Source organism: Carcharodon carcharias, chromosome 2, assembly GCF_017639515.1.
Source record: "Carcharodon carcharias isolate sCarCar2 chromosome 2, sCarCar2.pri, whole genome shotgun sequence".
NCBI lineage: Eukaryota > Metazoa > Chordata > Chondrichthyes > Lamniformes > Lamnidae > Carcharodon > Carcharodon carcharias.
The window spans coordinates 214,396,548-214,415,533 of record NC_054468.1 but is presented as its reverse complement, the minus strand read 5'-3'; the positions used below and the strand labels follow the sequence as shown (position 1 = coordinate 214,415,533).

The 18,986-nt window shown below is 40.4% G+C and overlaps 1 protein-coding gene, 1 long non-coding RNA gene and 1 pseudogene across 2 annotated transcripts in view; 1 reads left to right on the top strand and 2 right to left on the bottom strand.

The window, feature by feature from the left end:
* The window catches only part of LOC121275048, a 58,273-nt gene extending 52,855 nt beyond the window's left edge, over positions 1-5,418 (top strand). Inside the window, exons 2-3 of the long non-coding RNA XR_005942349.1 lie at positions 1,746-1,882; positions 5,300-5,418. This is a non-coding gene — a long non-coding RNA (uncharacterized LOC121275048). The remainder of the gene's footprint in view (positions 1-1,745; positions 1,883-5,299) is intronic.
* mocs3 (molybdenum cofactor synthesis 3) overlaps positions 1-18,986 on the bottom strand; it is a 62,869-nt gene that overhangs the window by 25,110 nt on the left and 18,773 nt on the right. Inside the window, exons 7-9 of the mRNA XM_041182414.1 lie at positions 17,009-17,117; positions 7,225-7,287; positions 5,314-5,477 (exon numbers count right to left, since the gene is read on the bottom strand). Coding sequence (XP_041038348.1) covers positions 5,314-5,477; positions 7,225-7,287; positions 17,009-17,117 — 336 coding nt within the window. The remainder of the gene's footprint in view (positions 1-5,313; positions 5,478-7,224; positions 7,288-17,008; positions 17,118-18,986) is intronic.
* Positions 1,750-1,890, bottom strand: LOC121275573 (annotated as a pseudogene).

Sequence of the window (18,986 nt, the reverse complement as noted above, 5' to 3'; positions counted from 1 at the left end):
GTATCAAAGCAAGGCCAAATGAATGTCTCTTCTGCACTGCCTCTAACTAGCATTGGCAAAGCAAAAGTACCAGGGAAGGCTGGGATAACACTAAGATTTTTAAGTAACTTTTGCACATATATAAGTTTTGAATAATTCCTGTGGATTCTATCACATTGATTCTCCCAGCTTTGAACCACTTTGAAGTTGTGCCCCCTTCTTCTGCCTCAGTGGTTTAACTTGAAACAATGTTCAAATTTCTCCCAAAATCCCCACTAACTCACCATTTGCTAAGTATGCCCCTGATTTACTACACTATACTGTCCCACCTAATTAAGTTGCATCTGCAAATCTGACTAACTTGCGCTGCGTTTCTGAATCCAGGCTGTTCATGTAGGTTGGAAAGAATAAGGGCCCTAGCACTGATACACAAGGTGCTTCATTCAGCTCACACCCAAAATCATTCCCTTAACTAGTACCTGCTATAACCTATCTTTATCCACTTCTAAATTTTCTCCAGAAAAATATTGCCATCAGCTTGTGAACCAATCACACATACACTACATCAACGTACACTACATCACTGGGCTTTCCAGCATTCGCTTAGGATGTTACTTTCTTTTAAACAAGGTCTTGGAATCAGTCATTATGGAACAGAAGAAGGCCGTTTGGCCCACTGCATCTATGCCAGCTCTCCATGGAGCAATCTAGTCAGTCCCCATTCCCCTCACTATCCACGTAGCCCTGTAAGTCTATTTCTCTCAAGTGACTGTCCAATTCCCTTTTGAAATCATTAATCATCTTCGCTTTCACCACCTCATAGGCACCAAGTTCCTGGTTATTACCACCCACTGCGTAATAAAGTTTTTTCTCAAAACCTCCCTTCATCCTTTGCCCAAAGCCATAAATCTGTGTCCCCTAGTCCTTGAAACATCAGCTAATGGGAATAGCTTTTCTATGTTCACCTTAACTAAACCTGTCATGATTTTGTACATCTCTATCAGTTCACCCCTCAATCTCCTTTGCTCAAAGGACAACAAGCTCAGGTTCTCCAGCCTAACCTTATAGCTAAACTCCCTCACCCCTGGAAACATTCTGGTAAATCTTCCCTGCACCCTCTCAGGAACACTTACATCCTTCCTAAAGTGTAGTGGCCAGAACTGGACTCAATATTCCAGTTGTGGCCTAACCAGAGCTTAACAGAGGTTCAGCAAAATTTGCCTGTTTTTGTACTCAATTTTATTTATGGAACCCAGGAACCCATATGCTTTGACAACTACTCTCTCAATATGTCCTGCCACTTGCAAAGAGCTATATACATGAATCCCCAAGTTCCTCTGTTCTTGTACCCTCTTTAGAACTGCGTCAGTAAGTCCATATTGCCTTACTCTGTCCTTTCTGACAAAATGCATCACCTCACATTTCTCCATATGAAATTCCATCTGCCATTTACCTGCCCATTTTGTTAGCCTATGTCCTGCCACATGATTGGTATCATCCTCACTGTTTACTATACCTTCAAGTTTAGTATTATGGACAAATTTTGAAATTTTCCTCTGTGTTCCGCAATCCAAGTATGTATAGTTATATATATTTTTTTAAAAGGTAGTGTTTCTAGCACTGATCTTCGGGGATCACCACTGTCTACCATCCTCCTGTCTGAAAAAAAGTAACCAATTACCACAGCCCTTAAGCCAATTTTTTATCCAAACTGACACTGACCCATGAGTCTCAATTTTGTTAACTCGCCTTTTATTTTTTTTCAGGGGAGAGTGCAAATTCAAATTTTACAGTCGAGTATCCCGCATTTGGGGACATTGCGGGCTTCAGCACACCCAAAGTGCAATGGGCTTGTCTCTTCCTGGGAGCACCACCTTCATGATCATGGTCTCTCCCCTGCCAGGTAAATATGTGGTACTTCGTCAAACACTTCCTTCAAATACATATTGACAATTTCCATTGCATTCCCCTCATCAACTTTCTCTGTTACTTCATCAAAAACTTCAATTAGATTAGTCATGCACAATCTGCCTTTTACAAATCAATGCTGGATCTCCTTCAATAACTCAAACCTCCCCCAGTGCCTGTTTTTTCTCCTCATTATTGTTTCTAAAACTTTACCCTTCACTGATGTTAAACTGACCACCCCATAGTGACCAGGAATGTCCTTACACCCTTTCTTGAACAAAGATGTCACATTTGCCACTTTCCAATCCTATGGCACTTCTCCCATATCCAGGTAAGATTGGAAGATTATGGCAAGCCTTTCCGCTATTATCACCACCCCCACTTCCATTAGCAACCTTGGTTACAAGCCATTTGGACCAAGCGACTTATCCACTGTAAGTATAGCCAGCACTTCCAATGGTAGGAGCAACAGATGCACAGAGTAACTCTTGAATGATAAGAGATTAAAAAGTGTAGATGAGCAAAAGGTCCTGGGTGTCCTCATCATTAAGTCACTGAAAGCTAACATACAGGTGCAGTAGGCAATTAGGAAGACTAATGGCATGTTGGCCTTTATCATGAGGGTTTGAGTACAAGAGTAGCGAAGTCTTGCGTCAATTCTATAGAAACTTAGTTAGGCCGCATCTGGAGTACTGTGTGCAGATTTGGTGCCCTTACCTTAGGAAGAATATTAGTGCCAAAGAGGGAGGGCAACGAAAGTTCAGACTTGTTCCAGGGATGGAAGGACTATTCTATGAAGAGAGATTGGGGAAACTGGGCCTGTATTCTCTAGAGTTCAAAGAATGAGATGTGATCTCATTGAAACCTACAAAACACTTAAAAGGACAGACAGGGTAGATGCAAATAAGATTTTCCCCTGGCTGTGGAGTCTAGAACCAGGGAACACAATTTCAAAATAAGGGGGAAGCCACTTAAGACCGAGATGAGGAGAATTTTTTTTTTACTCAGAGGTGAATCTTTGGAATTCTCTATCCAGAGGGCTATAGCAGCTCAGTCATTGAGCATGTTTAAAGTAGAGATTGACAGGTTTGTAAATGTCAATGATGTAAGGGGATATGGGAACAGCATGGGGAAAAAGGCATTGAAGTGGATAATCAGCCATGACCATATTGAATGGAGGAGCAGGTTTGATGGGCCAAATGGCCAACTCCTGCTCGTATGTTCCTACGTACATCCTGCCTATCAATTTATATCTCATCCGTTAGCTCTACCACCTCTTTCTGATATTTTGTCAGCATCCTCTCCCTTAATAAACACTGATACAAAGTATTCATTGAGTATTCTAGCCTTGCCCTCCATCTCTAAGCAATTATCACCTCTTGACCCTAGTGTTCCTCAAAAAATTCAGGAAATTGGCCTGTATGGAGTCCAAGGGACAGAACCAAAATCATGGAAACCAAGAGATGTGAGAAAAGCAATGTACTTTGTGCCAGTTTGCAGTTTTATCCTCTACCCATCAGAGCAATGCATTTGAGCTATTTAGCCTCCATAAGACTGTAACTGCATCAGCACGAGTGACTTGCCCACAAGGCAATCAGTTACAATTTCTGAATATGTTAATATCCTCTCAGCATGCATAGGGACAAATTTCTAAGACAGTATGGAGCCTGCTCGAGAAGGCAGTTGGTGATTTCTTCTGTTCACTATGTATAGTAAAATCATAATCGTTTATATAAAATATGTATTTATGAATTCATTATGAATACCAGAGGAAACCCTCCCCAGACATGTACATTAGCTAGGTACAATATTTAGCAGTGGCACACTGCACGATGCAACAAAAGATTGCATCACTAAGTGGTAGGGTGTTTCTAGTCACAATCCTCCAAGTGATCGTTTCTAAACCCACCCACTGTCTATGGACATTCTCAATTGGATTTTCAGAAGGCATCTGCTAATGTTTCACACAATATTACCAAAAAAGAACGTGCACCAAATTAGAGACAACCATGACACAGGTGGATAAATGGTTGAGATACACAAGTTGAAGAATAGAGGTAGAGGGAACATTCTCTGATTGTCTAGAGGAAGGTTGCAAGTATTGTTCACCAAAGATCTGCAATGGGGTCTCAAATTTTCATTATATATTTTAATGACAGATTAAGGAATAGAGTTACACATCTGAGTTTTCAAATGACACTAAGTTAGGAGGTGCAATAAGTTGTGTACATGAGAGCAGGTGAAGTTCAACGTTGGAAAGTGTGATGTTATCCACTTTGGATCTGAGAAATACAAGTAGGAATATTTTCTTAATAGTGAAAGACCAGGAGCTACGAAGGAACAAAAGGATTTAGGTGTCCATGTACACAAATTACTAAAAGCTATTTTAAGTACAAAAATTATCAAAAAAGTTAATAGAATGTTAACCTTTACCTCAAGGGGTTGGAATTCAAAAGTAAGGAAACAATGGTTTGGTTGTACAATGTCTTGTGAGGCTTAAAGGGTTGAATTCAGAGATCAAATTACATAAACTTGGTTTGTATTTCCTTGAGTTTAGAAGGCTGAGGGTTGATCTTATAAAGGTAAATTTTAAGGGGATTCAAGAGAGTAAACAAAGAAACAATTTCCATTGTGGGAGAATCCAAAAGAGGGGAGTAGAATCTTCAAATTAAATCACACCAGTTAAAAGAAAATCAGAAAGCAGTTTTCCCACACAGAGTAGTGGAAATCCGAAACTCTCTCCTCCAAAAGTGTGTGGATGCTGAGTCAACTGAAATTTAAGACTGACATCAATATATTTTTATTAGGGGAAAGTATCAAGGGATGTGGCGGGTAAACTGATTTGAAATACAAATCAGCCATGATGGAATGGATGGCAGAACAGACTCATGAAGCTGAGTGGCCTACTCATGTTTTGATCTCCGTGTTCAGCCAAAGCAAGGCACTAAGCACATTACTTACACAAACAGAAGGTGACTTTCTTATGCTTTTTCTCACCAAAAAAAAAAAAGACACTTGCCCACATCCCACTTCCTCCCTTCCATGCACCCAGACAGGTATAAGACAGCAGTGCCAGGGACCTGGGAAGTTTACCTTCTTTCGATCTTAGCTGGAAAACGGTGCTAAGTGCAGCCAAAGGAGGGGAAAACAGAGCTGCCAAAGGAAGGGAAAACAGAGCTGCAAACTAAATGGAGGTAGGGGATTAAAGATATCAGGAAAGCAAAAAAAAAATTAATGACAATCATCCACAAATCCTGCAGCACATTCAAACATTGAAATGGATAGAAAAATTAGTTTATATCATTGAGAAATAAATAGCAATTATAGCAATCTATATTTTCTGTATTTACACTCAAAAACAACGAAACCATTCACATCTGGACCTCTCTTAATGCTTTCTATCTTCTGACAGCACAGGATTCTGACCTGATCTGTTGCTGCTGAGCCACAGAATTTCTCGTAGTCGATCAGATCTTTCACTGTTGGATTCTCACCACAAACTGCACATGTTGGCTGCTTGGGTCGAAGCTTAATGGTGCGAAATCGAGCTGCCAGAGCATCAAATATTAACATCTGTTGGCTGTAAGATGCTGAAGAGGTTATCGTTAAGGATCATGCTGGGAAAACATGCTTCTGTCGCTGTAAACAGGTTAATTTATTCCCAGTGAAAGACTCCAGCTGTGCAGACAGCTGGTAGCTGATAAAATGCACCCCTCAGCTACTTAAACAAGAAAGCTATTCGATTTAACAATGCATATGAGCCCTCATGAGATCAATTTTATCCGCTAGGAAATCATTTTTCTTTGCCTTAATCACAGAAAGTCCAAGCTGGAAAGGGATTGGGTGAAGCATTGAATTAGCACTTTTCCTTTCACTGTTGAATAGATTCTGCCCACAATAGCAGTTTGACCTCATGGTCAGGGAATGGTTTGTGCCTAGCAAAAAGTAGAGGTGAAATATAAAAAGTAAATTTTATCTGAGCAGATCTGAACAGATGAGATAAAAAGTGGATGGGGAACCTACTTTTCACCACTTGATGTTACTCCCTGATTTGGTAAATATTGTAGGACATTTTCAAAGGGTATCAGCCCAGTGACTTCCCAGGAGATTCCAAGCTTCCTGCATTATATCGTTAATGTATCCCAATGCTGCAACAAATAATATTATTTATGATTAAATCAAACATCAGAAGTAGTATTAGTAATATTGGGTCACTTTTATACCTTACTGTGCTTCATTTTATCTCACATTATCTATTCTATCTATTTCATAAAAAGAATACTAGTTCAAATACGTGTCAGTCCACGTCAAGACTTCACACATGAACAGTGGGCAACTGGGTAAGGTAGCAGAGGGAGTGTCAGTGTATGACATCAAGGAATCCATACCTTCAGAAGAAGTGGGGAGAAGCTGGAGAAAAGTTGCTATAAGTAAAAGCATTTTATTTTCCTCTCATCCTATAACTCCCATATTTAAAATGGGGATAATACAATTTCTGTCGAAATAGCAGTTCTGTCGAAGGGTCATGAGGACTCGAAATGTCAACTCTTTTCTTCTCCGCCGATGCTGCCAGACCTGCTGAGTTTTTCCAGGTAATTCTGTTTTTGTTTTGGATTTCCAGCATCCGCAGTTTTTTTGTTTTTATAATATAGGAGGGAATTGGCAACAATCTTGCTGAAGTGTCAGAAGTCAAAAATAAAAGGTCATCAATCTGAAACGCCAACTCTGTTTCTCTCTCCACAGCTGCTGTCAACCTGCTGAGTATTTTTAAGTATTTTCTGTTTTTATTTCAGATTTCCAGCATCTGCAGTATTTTATTTTTGGCACAAATTTAAACACCTTTATAGACAGCTGTGACCAGATCAATCTTTTAATGTATTTTTACGCATCAAACAGGCAGTTTTGGAAAAAAATAGGGAAAGCAGGGGAAACTGAGAGGGGAAAAAAGTGAAGATTAATCCCTCAGTTTTCAAACTGCACAACAATTGTAAGGCAAGAAGCTAGTGAGATGCTACAACCAAAAGCTGAAAACTGCCACATGGTGGCAGTATTGTCCTGAACCACCCTCTTGATATGACTGTCTTTGGTGTAATAAAACTCAAACTGTTGCAGACTTTCAAAATCTACTGAAATTCAATCACAACTTGCAATTTGTGAAGAATACAACCAGCACTTTCAGTTTAGCAACTGCTGTTATTCATTGACTTACCCCAATGCACTAGAGCATTTTATAGATGCATTTTAATTGTCTTAAATGCTGCATTTGCAGCCGAGACACTAACATTTGGTTTATGTTCCTCAAAATAAAACAATAATAGGTAAGGAAATAAAAGATACATCCTATTCCTGACGCAATCTTCAGCACCTCCAGGGCCTGAATACATCCCAGAATTCCAGGTACTACAACATGGAAAAAAACATAGTTAGTTTTACACTTTTTTAAATTTATTTATTCGTGGGATGAGAGTTGTGTGTTGTGAAAAGGCCAGCATTTACTGCCCATCACTAGTTGCCCTTGAGAAGTTGGTGGTGAGCTGCCTGCTTGAACTGCTGCAGTCTGCATGGCAAAGTTCCATCCACAGTTTTGATCCTGCAACAATGAAAGAACAGGGCGATGTACTTTCAAGTCAGGATGGTGTAGATATGAAGGAAACTTGGGGGTGGTAATGTTCCCATGCACCTGCTGCCCATGTCCTTCTGGATGGTAGAGATGCTATTGAAGAAGCCTTGGTGAGTTGCTGCAATGCATCTTGTACGTAGTACATAGTTCAGCCAAGTTGCGCCAGTGATGGAGGAAGTGAATGGTTAAGGTGATGGAGGGGGTGCCAATCAAGCATTGCTTTATCCTGGATGGTGTCAAGCTTCAGGTGCTGTTGGAACTGCACTGATTCATGCAAATCAAACACACCACTGACTTCTGCCTTGTAGGTGGCGGAAAGGATAAAGAGAATCAGGAGGTGAGTCACTCAACACAGTAATCAGCTTCTGACTTGCTCTTGTCACCACAGTATTTGTGGCTGGTCCAGTTAAGGTTCTGGTCAATAGTGATCTCCAAGCATGTTGATGGTGGGAGATTTGATGATGGTGATACCACTGAATGTCAACAGCAGGTGGTTAGACTCTCCGGTTGGAAATAGTCACTGCCTTGTACTTGTGTGACCTGAATGTTACTTGCTACATAACAGCCCAAACCTAGATGCTGTTCAGGCGTTGCTGCATGCAAGCACAGATTTCATTACCTGAAGAGTTGTAAAAGCAACTGAAAACTGCGATCATCAGCGAACATCCTCACTTCTGAACTTATGATGGAGAGGTCATTGATGAAGCAGCTGAAGATGGTTGTGTTATGCATGTCTAACAACACAGCTGATATATTTTGGAGGAATAGCTTTTTCGTTTTAGAAACTGAATTTTAAATTTAAGTTCAGTGGGTAAAAACTGTGGTAAACATCCAGAGGCTAGAAAACCACACAGACTTAAATTAATTACAATTCAAAAGTTAAATTATGTTTATTGGATAAAGTCACAGTAACAGGGCAAGATCATAAAATGGCAGGTGAGCTTACTTGGCTAAAGAACTGGAGACACAACATTTTCAGTTATTCCATTAAAGCATAAATTACTCATGCGGATTCCAGAATTAAGGAAAGCTTTGGAATTAAAAGGTAGTTAATTTGTATTTTTACCTGGAAACAGGCCATGTGTGTCACTTCACCACGGAGATGGGTGGAGCTTAGTGAGATTCTTTGTTTTGAGTTACCTCTGTGTTATGTTTGTGTTTAACATTTATGCTTTTATGTAAAAGAATATTTTAGTTAAAAAGTGGAACATAAAAAACCTGCCAGTAGGGTGTGCTAAGTCCCGGATGTATTGCTGTCTGGTGTAGAGTAAGGAATAAAGGAACCTTCTGTGATTTTTACACAGGAAGCTGGGGTTCAGAAGCAGATAGCTGTGTGTATGTGTGTATTATTAATTGTTAAGAAGTGACAAAACATTTCAACTGGCGAAGAGGATGGAATCATCATTATTAGGGGCTTTAGGCTGACAGCCTGCAAGTGGGAGCTGATATTCAGTAGAAGACAAAGTTGGAAAGGAGAAAAACGACTGGAAGATTTGCTTAAGCTATAAGGGAGAAATGCACAGTAACTCTCAATAAAAGGCAATTAACCTTGCTGCGGTTGGAATCTGGAAGTAATCAGCTTGGTTGCAGTTTGGGTCTAACCGTGTGCAGCTCACAGAGAAGATAGCCAAAGCAGATGGGTGATAGTCAGGAAAGCCGTAAGTCAAGAAAATACTAATTTAATTGTTCCACGTGGAATAAGGATGAGGGCTTAATCGCACTTTGAATTTAGTGAGGGAAAAGAAGCTGGAAGATTTGTTCCAGCTCACAAATTAGAAAAAATCTACAGTGGTCCTCATAGACTCTTGTGGCAAAGAAAGCAATCAGCAGAGTTAGCTTGGATGTACTAAGACAGCAACCATAACTAATGCATCTGCAGTCGAGAGCTATTAAACAAAAATTTTTACCTAGGAAAATAGCTGGAACCACTGGGGAGAATGGAAGCAAAGTTCCAGAGGACTGTGATATAATTTTGGGTGGTCTCTACAAAAGTAAATAACTCAGAGGTAAACCTGAGTGCGTAATCTAAGTGATTATAAATCAGTGTTAACTTAAGCGTACTTGCTTTGTTTAATTTGTTCTATATGCAATAAAATTTGAGTTTTTGTTTAAAAACGTTAAATCTCGCGACATAATTCTTTTTGCTGAACCATTGGGTGCTTGGATTTCTCTTTAAATGTTAATGGTCCCTAACTGGGTCATAACAGTTAGGCCTAGGAGACAGAGGTGACAAAGGTAGAATTATAACTTTGAAAGTAAAATAAAAATGGCTTCTTAGTCAATTAGTGAACAATCACAGAAATGTTGTTCATTAAATTAAAATGAGAAGCCTGCTAAAGTTCTCATCCTGTGGTGATGTTGAATATGTGAAATATGCCATGTAATGGTTCAGGAGGACAAAAGGCCCTCACACCACCCCATTGGTCTCTACCTTCTACAAAGTAGGTCCTCTAATCCTCCTAGTGATAACCAGATCAGGCAAGTATAATAGACTTGAAGAGCATAAAGCATAGTACAGTAAACATAATAACTCCAAGGCATGATAGGTAATAAATTCAGATATTGTCTTAGTAAGTTGCCATTTCACAAGTTAGAAGAGAGTTCACAATGAACAAGTTGTTCTATTAATGCTGTAACTGTTGCCTTGTATTGATGCCAATAAAGCATCCTTCAAATTAATTCTCAAAAGATTGTAAATAATTCTCTATTTTGACCCAACCACTAGGTGGAGCACTTGATAATATCTAGAGCATTTAAAAATAAACCAGATTGTCAATGAAAAGGTAAAGAAGTGATTTTACATTGCAAACAATTAGGTGATCTTTCTTTTATTAAAATTACAGCTTTGGTATTTTGAACGCTATTGTTCTTGGACTGTTATAATTAGTTATAAAGGCCACCTAGGAATTCAGTTCACAGGATCAAAAGATATAATTCTCAACACAAGGTCAAGACTAACCCTGTTCACGAATTTCATGTATGCTTCCACCTTAGAATAACTGCATTTCCAATTTCTCAATCCCAAGAGCAACATTTTAGAATTTTTGTTCATGGTTTACCCCTCAAATGTAAGTACAATATATTTTAAAATCCATTCAAAAGCCAATTTCAAAACCTCTCATCCTAATATACCCAAGGGCCCAGATTTTGCAATTAGCTGACCTCAGGAAAAGATGCCTACAAAGTTTTATTAGGCTCTGGAGCATCAGCTTTCTCTTTTCCACCATCAGTTTCAATTTTGCACCTTCAAGAGGAGCATTTATGGTGTCCAGCATGAGGGAAGACAGCAATTGGATTCAAGAATTCTCATTTATAACACAGGAAGTAAAAGCAGGGAATATAAATCGCAATTACTCATCGTACAGAAAGTAAAGTAAGTTGAGATACATACACATGGCATTAAGGGAGAAACACTGTTATGTGACCAAATCAATCTTTGATGAATTTTTACAAATCTAACCAGCGGGGGATAAAGCAGGGGGAATGGGACTGACTGGACTGCTCTACAGAGTGCTGCATGGATCCAATGGGCTGAATGGCCTTCCTCTGTGCTGTTAAGACGCTATATGGTGTCCTGGTTCAAGACCAGATAAGGAGGATGAGGCACCTTTAGCTGGGATCATCAAGCCATCAAGACCAGTGTAAAAAGCATCTCTTTGTATTGCCAAAGCTGCACTGAGAACGACTCCTTCAGTAGGAAAACAGGTGGTGGCAGAAGTTATTAGACTGAAACCTGAGCAAAGCAAAAGCTTGTGCATGTGCTATCCCTACAATTGGACAATAAGTCAAAGAAATTTAGTGATTTTGTCTTATAGAAAAGGTTATAAACAGGGCAATAAAAATAGACAGATGGTGTAGAAGGCTTGAGACACTCGGAGCACAAGCCAGGGGTTTGGGCCAGTGGGTGCAGGGACTTGTTACCACAACTTTAATCAAAGCATAAATAGGGTCATATAATTCTCAATTATAATTTGTAACGTATCATGTCTTGCTTGTGCTGAATAAAGTTTAATCACTGCCACCAATCTGGGTCCATGCAGAATCATTGACTATTAAGGTTAATCAAAAAGAACATATGGTCATGTACATGGGTACAGAGAGTTCAGGTATTGTGTAGTGGGTGTATATGAAAGGTTACAGGAAAGGGAAGTGATAGGAGAGTGGCCTTTCATCACTTTCAATCTCTCTGTTGAGTGCCAGGGAACAGGATCCTGGGTTCTATTGTCCAGTGTCACCACGACGGGAAATTCTGACTGAGTTCTACCTATAACTTCACCCGCTAACCAAAAACACATTGAACTATTTAAAGAGGACTTGTTTTTCTTTATAATACAAGAAAAGACACTGGCCAAAAATGGCTACCACCAGTCCCCTGTTAGCTGGTATTGCAAGTTGAGCACTCCCCTGAAAGTTCTTATATGGATCACACTTCCCTGACATGTAGCATAGAATTTGTACCTGAGGGGTTGTCAAGGTCCACTTCAAAGGGACTCTTGAAAGGAAGGCATTAAAAATGCAGAGCGCTGGACTTTAATCCATGGTAATTCTGCTAACTAGTCAGATAACCCCAACAGACACTCAAAATTCAAAACCACTGTGGAGCACCAAATAACCCCATCTCCTGTTGGTTTCTACTATCTTGAAATGTATCAAAAATTTCTGAGATGAAAGAACAAATGTGGCTACTTTTTCTACACAAACGACTGCAAGACATGTTAATCGAATCCTTTCTTGGAAAATACAAACAGGAGGCTTAAGAACTGGTTTTGCCAAGCCAAAAACAGAAAGAAGTAATCAAACTCATCTGGAAAAGGGTAGTAAGGAATTTCTCTCTCTCTCTCTCTCTGAAGTTCATATTGTCTCTAGAAAAGTAGTTACCTAAACTCCAATTCAACTCCAGGATTTTAAAGGAAACCAGCTAACTTCAAACAGCTTCAACAATCTATGCCTCAAGGACAAGCAAAGGACTTAATCGTATTTCTTTTAACTTTTATTTGGACACTAACTTTTCGTACTTTTGAGATGTGTGTGGGCGTGAGTGTGTGTGTGTGTCTATGTGTGGGCACATTTTTTTTTATTAGGTTTAGTAACCAATAAACTTATTCTTTGACTGAAGAAAACCTGGTTTGATTGGCTTTGTATTAAAAAGCAAATACATTTGGATTGGAAAAGGTATTTACAGGGAAAATACATTTTAAAAGAAACCTTTGTTGCAACCAATCAAGGCGGCTGAATAAAAGGGAGCCAGTTCACTCCTCCTCACCTGGTCATGGAACCAGTAAAAAAAAAGGTCATGAAAATGTTTATTTTTATTCATTCACAGGATGTCGGAGTCACTGGCTAGGCCAGCTTTTATCACCCATCCCTAATTGCCCTTGAGAAGGTGGTGATGAGCCACCTTTTTAAGGTGCTGCAGTCATTGTGCAGTAGGTACACCCACAGTGCTGTTAGGGAGAGAGTTCCAGGATTTTGACCTAGCGACAGTGAAGGAATGGTGATGTAGTTCCAAGTCAGGATGATCTCTTACTTAGAGGGGAACTTTCAGGTGATGGTATTCCCATGCACCTGCTGCCCTTGTCCTTTTAGGTGCTAGAGGTCACAGGTTTGGAAGGTGCTGTCAAAGAAGCTTTGCTGAGTTGCTGCAGTGCATCTTGTAGATGATGCACACTTCTGCCACTGTGTGTTGGTAGTGGAGGGAATGGATGTTCGAGATGGTGAATGGGGTGTAATCAACCGTGCTGCTTTGTACCGGGCGGTGTCGAACTTCTTGAGTGTTGTTGGAGCTGCATCCAGACAAGTCGAGAGTATTCTATCACACTCCTGACTTGTACCTTGCAGATAGTGGACAAGCTTTAGGGAGTCATGAGGTGAGTTACTCGCTGCAGAATTCCCAGCCACTGATCTGCTCTTGTAGCCACAGCATTTATATGACTGGTCCAGTTCAGTTTCTGGTCAATGATAACCCCCAGGATGTTGATCTTGGGGCATTCACTGATGATAATGCCATTGAATGTCTAGGGGAGAAGGTTGGGTTCTCTCCATTGCCTGGCACTCGTATGGTATGAATATTACTTGCCACTTATCAGGCCAAGCCTGAATTTTGTCCAGGTCTTGCTGCAAATGGACACGGACTACTTCAGTACCTGAGAAGCCACGAATGGTGCTGGACATTGTACAATTATCAGCGAACAGCCCCACTGTTGACCTTATGATGGAGGCAAGGTCATTGATGAAGCAGCTGAAGATGGTTGGACCAAGATCACTACCTTGAGGAACTCCTGCAGTGATGTCCTGGGACTGAGATGATTGACCTCCAACAACCACAATCATCTTCCTTTGTGCTAGTTATGACTCTAACCAATGGAAAACTTTCCCCGATTCCCATTGATTTCAGTTTTGCTAGGGCTCCCTGATGCCACACACGGTCAAATGCTGCTTTGATATCAAGGTCAGTCACTCTCAACTCACCTCTGGAGTTCAGCTCATTTGTCCATGTTTGGACCAAGGCTATAATGAGGTCAGAAGCTGAGTGGCCCTGATGGAACACAAATTAAGCATCAGTGAGCAGGTTATTGCTGGGTAAGTGCCACGTGAGTGCACTGTCAGTAACCCCTTCCATCACTTTGCTGATAATTGAGAGTAGACTGCTGGGACAGTAATTGGCTGCGTTGGATTTGTCCTGCTTTTTGTGTACAGGACATACCTGGGTAATTTCCCACATTGCCAGGTAGATGCCAGTGTTGTAGCTGTACTGGGACAGCTTGGCTAGGGGCACAGCTAGTTCTGGAGTACAAGTCTGCAGTACTAATGCTGAAATTATGTCAGGGCCCATAGCCTTTGCAGTACCAGTGCCTTCAGCCATTTCTTGATATCACATGGAGTGAATCCAATTGGCTGAAGACTAGCATCTATGAAGCTGAGGACCACCAGAGAAGGCTGAGATAGATCATCCATTCAGCATTTCTGGCTCAAACAGTTGAAAAATACCTCAGCCTTGTCTTTTGCACTGGGCTGCTGGGCACCCCCATCATTGAGGATGGGGATATTTGTGAAGCCTCCTTCTTCAGTGAGTTTTTTAATCGTCCACCATCATTCACGACTGGATATCACAGGACTGCAGAGCTCAGATCTGATCCTTTAGTTGTAGGATCGCTTAGCGCTGTCTATTACATGCTGCTTTTGCTGTCTGCCATGCAAACAGGCTTAAGTTGTAGCTTCAGCATGTTGACACCTCATTTTTAGGTCTGGCTGGTGCTGCTCCTGGCATGCTCTCCTGCACTCTTCATTGAACCAGGGTTGAAAATCCGGCTTGATGATAATGGAAGAGTGGGGTATATGCCAGGCCATGAGGTTAAAGATTGTGATTGTATACTAATTTACCTGCTAATGGCCCACAGTGTCTAGACGAAAAGGTATGTAGGGGCAACTCCTTGGTGCTGGTGCTCAGACCCCTGCTGCTCGTGAGCCAACCTGGGTCAGTTGAGAACAAGGTAATAGGCTGAGATAGTTAATAATGTAAATCTGTGTAAGACAGGGACAAACGTTAACATGGGTCGTATGTGTATTTTGTGTGTTTAAAATAATCGGAATCGTCTGAGCATTGTGAACACCCATAAACTTGTTACAGGAGGGCAGTTAAAGAGAGATATCTGTAAGTAGACAATAGTAGACTATCAATAATCATCGAAGCTCACCTCCGATCGTTAACAGGCTATCAATATTTATCAGAGCTTACCTCCGGCTGCATTATAATGTGAATTTGACTGTGTACAATTGTTAATATGAAATGGGAAGCAATCTCCGCACATTGTTTACTATCTCCGCTGTATTGTTAGCCACAGCAATGAATGAAATTGTCTTACTATAAAAACTGGATACATGCTTGTATTCATTAGATGTGACTCTGATGTAGTCCACATCTCTCATTGCAACAATAATAAAATCAACCGTGTCTTCGCCTCTAGCCAGGGTCTTGTGGCTTTCTCTTGTTTTCTTTAGGCCACACCAATTCAACAGGAAGCCCTCAGCAAATTAACAGACCCCAAGAAGTGTAAATGAGAAATCCCCCAACAGCAATGGTGGTGTCTGGGACATTGTCTGTAAGGTATGATTCCGTGAGTGTGACTATGTCAAGCTGTTGCTTGTCTAGTCTGTGGGACAGCTCTCCCACTTTTGGTGCAATCCCCCAGATGTTAGTAAGGAGGACTTCGCAGGATCAACAGGGCTGGGTTTGCCATTATCGTTTCCGGTGCCTGGGTTAATGGCAGGTGGTCTGCCCAGTTTCATTCCTTTATGTAGACTTTGTAGTGGTTTAATACAACTGTGTGGTTTGCTAAGCCATTTCAGAGGTCATTTAAGAGTCAACCACTTTGCTGTGGATCTGGAGTCACATGTAGGCCAGACCAGGTAAGGACAACATTATTTATAAAAGACTTAAGTGAGATCTCATCCAAAGTATTGTGCAGCCTTTTGATCTCCCTCTCACTTCCAGGAGGGCTTTTGACCTAGAGATAGGGGGAGACAGTGGCATAGTGGTAATGTCATTGGATTAGTAATCCAGAGGCCAAGGTTGATACTCTGGGAAAACAGGTTGAAATCCCACCATGGCAGCTAAGTTCAATTAATAAATCTGGATTATAAAAAAGCTGGTATCAGTAATGGTGACTATGAAACTATCATCAATTGTCTTAAAGACCGATCTGATTCACTAATGTCCTTTAGGGAAGGAAGTCTGCCATCCTTATCTGGTCTGGCTTGCATGTGACTCCAGGCACACAGCAATGTGGTTGACTCTTAATGCCCTCAGAAGTGGCTGAGCAAGCCACTCAGTTCAAGGGCAATCAGGGATGGGCAAGAAATGCTGGCCTCGCCAGTGATATCCACATCCCAAGAAAGAATAAATAAAAAGACAAGGAGGATCCTGGTCTAAGGAACTGAACTATGGAGACAGACTTTGTGTCTTAGCCTTGGATTTGCTGGAGATGCACATAGGGGATATAATTCGGTGTTGAGAATTACTAAGGCCATCAATAATACACCAGTACATAGATCGCTTTGAGCTAATGTTGCTGGGTAGAAATAGAGGACAACCATTTAAAATTAAAGTAAGGTTGAATGAGTGGAAGCTTTTTTTTTCAGCGGTTAATCTCTGGTGATCTCTGGCTCCTTGAAGTCCTTCAAGAAGGTGCTAAGTGTACTTTTGGAAAACAAAAGATGTTAAAAGTAAGGTAAGATTTTGGATAATAACCAAGAGTGCTTCCTGGGACTTGCCTATTGCCTTAGAAGGGTCAGGGAAGAATTTTTCACAGAGATTTCCTTAATTGCTTACTTTAAGGTTCTATTTTGTTTTGCCTCTCATAGGAGACAAAAACGGTTGGGCTCATGGGGGTGAATTTATTATGAAGTGGGGTGAGCGCTGGGTCTAATAAGAGTTTTCTCATCCCGAGTATGTAACATTGAATTTATGTAGTTAAAATCAATTGTTGTCAATACAAGACTCACCTACTCCCAAGACTCCTCCATCTGAACAGTTGGTTACAGTTTCAGCTGGAGGTGGTTTTGGATAGAGACATCTATAACAGGGGCCATCATTGTAATTATATACTGTGAGCTGAAAAATTAACAAAAAAGTTACATTTAAAACCTCTCATGTTAAAAACAAACAAACGTTATTATGAATACTTTAACTATGCTGCCAATCCTTTCCCAACCATAAAGCAATTTACCTCACCTTTTCTCCTACTCCTTTCATGGCACCATACACTAGTCTATTAGTTAATCCTTTATCTCTGTTTCTCTTTCAAAAATTGGAGACCAACATTTTCCAGCAGTTCCACATAAGAACGTGAGATATGGGAGCACAAGTAGACCATAAAACCCCTCGAGGCTGCTCCATAATTCAACAGATTCATGGCTGATCTTCTGTCTCAACTCCGTTTTCCCACTCTCTCCCCATTTATTCCGAGTGACTAAAAATATCTCAGCCTTAAATATATTCAATGGTGGAGCATCCAAACTCTCTGGGGTAGAGGATTCACAACTATGTGAGTGAAGAAATTTCTCCTCATCCCTATACAAATGTGCAACCTATAATGGAACCAGCTAAACTTGGCACAAATTTAAAAGCAAAGCTTTTATTAAGCTATAAAAAATGAACACTGTGTTTTCTTTAGTTGACACAGTCAGTAACATGGGACTGACTCCACTGAACACACTGCATGTTCTGATAAGCACGGAATGCATACTAAAAGCTGAAAGGCAGAAACTGTCTCAATCACCTCCCCCAATCCAGCCCATTCTCATCTCAGCCCAGCCAAACTTAGCAAATAAAATCCAGCATCATTTCACTTCACATAATGCTTCTAAAATTCATAAACCTGCATTCATTGCTGCAAAGGTACATTTCAAAAGAATAATCCATCCTTAGTTCTACTTATATAGATAATACCTCAGTTGAAAAGTATTTCAAGAACACATACTTCACGTTGAATGACACTGATGTCACCTTGATTGCTTGATGTGTTACTATCTTGTAACACACTCAAACCTATTCATAATCCTACGCTTATAATTATAGAATGATTCAGCACAAGAGACCATTCCGCCTGCTCTTTTCCAACGTCCCTGTAATTTTTTACCCTTCAAGCATACATCTAATTTTCTTTTGAATACCACCATTGATTCTGCTTCCACCTTCAGGAACTGTTTCAGGCAGTACATTTCAGAACATAACAACTCACTAAGTAAAAAAAAGAATGTTTCCTCATGTTGTCTCTGGTTCTTTTGTCAATCACCTTAAATCAGTATCCTCTGATTACCAACCCTTCCACCACTGGAGACATTTTCTCCTTATCTTCTCTATCAAAACCAGTTAAGACTTTTCTTTTTAAAATTGTACAGTTTTATTCATTGGAAGGACTCTCGCCTTTGGATCAGAAGTCATTGGTGCGAGTCTCAAAAATCATGGTTTGAACTCATACTTCGGTGTAATACTAAGGGAGTACTACATCGTCTATTACATTTGTCAGACACAACATGACTTTTACATATCTATGCTAGACTTAATTAACTCATTTCTTCTTAAGAATAAAAAATGTTTTGAGACAGTTATAATCCCTGTGCTCATATCAATTTCTTGATTTTGTTATCATTTAATGTGCTAAGGAATGACATACTGACTTTGATGCAGCTAAATGTTAGAATCTAAAGCAGTGAACAACTGGGATTGTCGTTTGTTTTAGCTTGATACCCACCTCCTGCTCCTTCAGCCATATTGCCAGAAAAATGGGTCCTGGTTCCCACGTTAGCTGATATTCTTAATGATTCTCTCTCCTCAGGTAAGGTCCTCTCTCCTCAAAAGGCCAACACCTGACCCCCTCCAACCTTACAAATTCTGACCCATCTCCAAACTCTATTTCCTCTCCAAAGTCCCTCAGCGCATTGATAAAAGCAAAATACTACAGATGCTAGAAATCTGAAA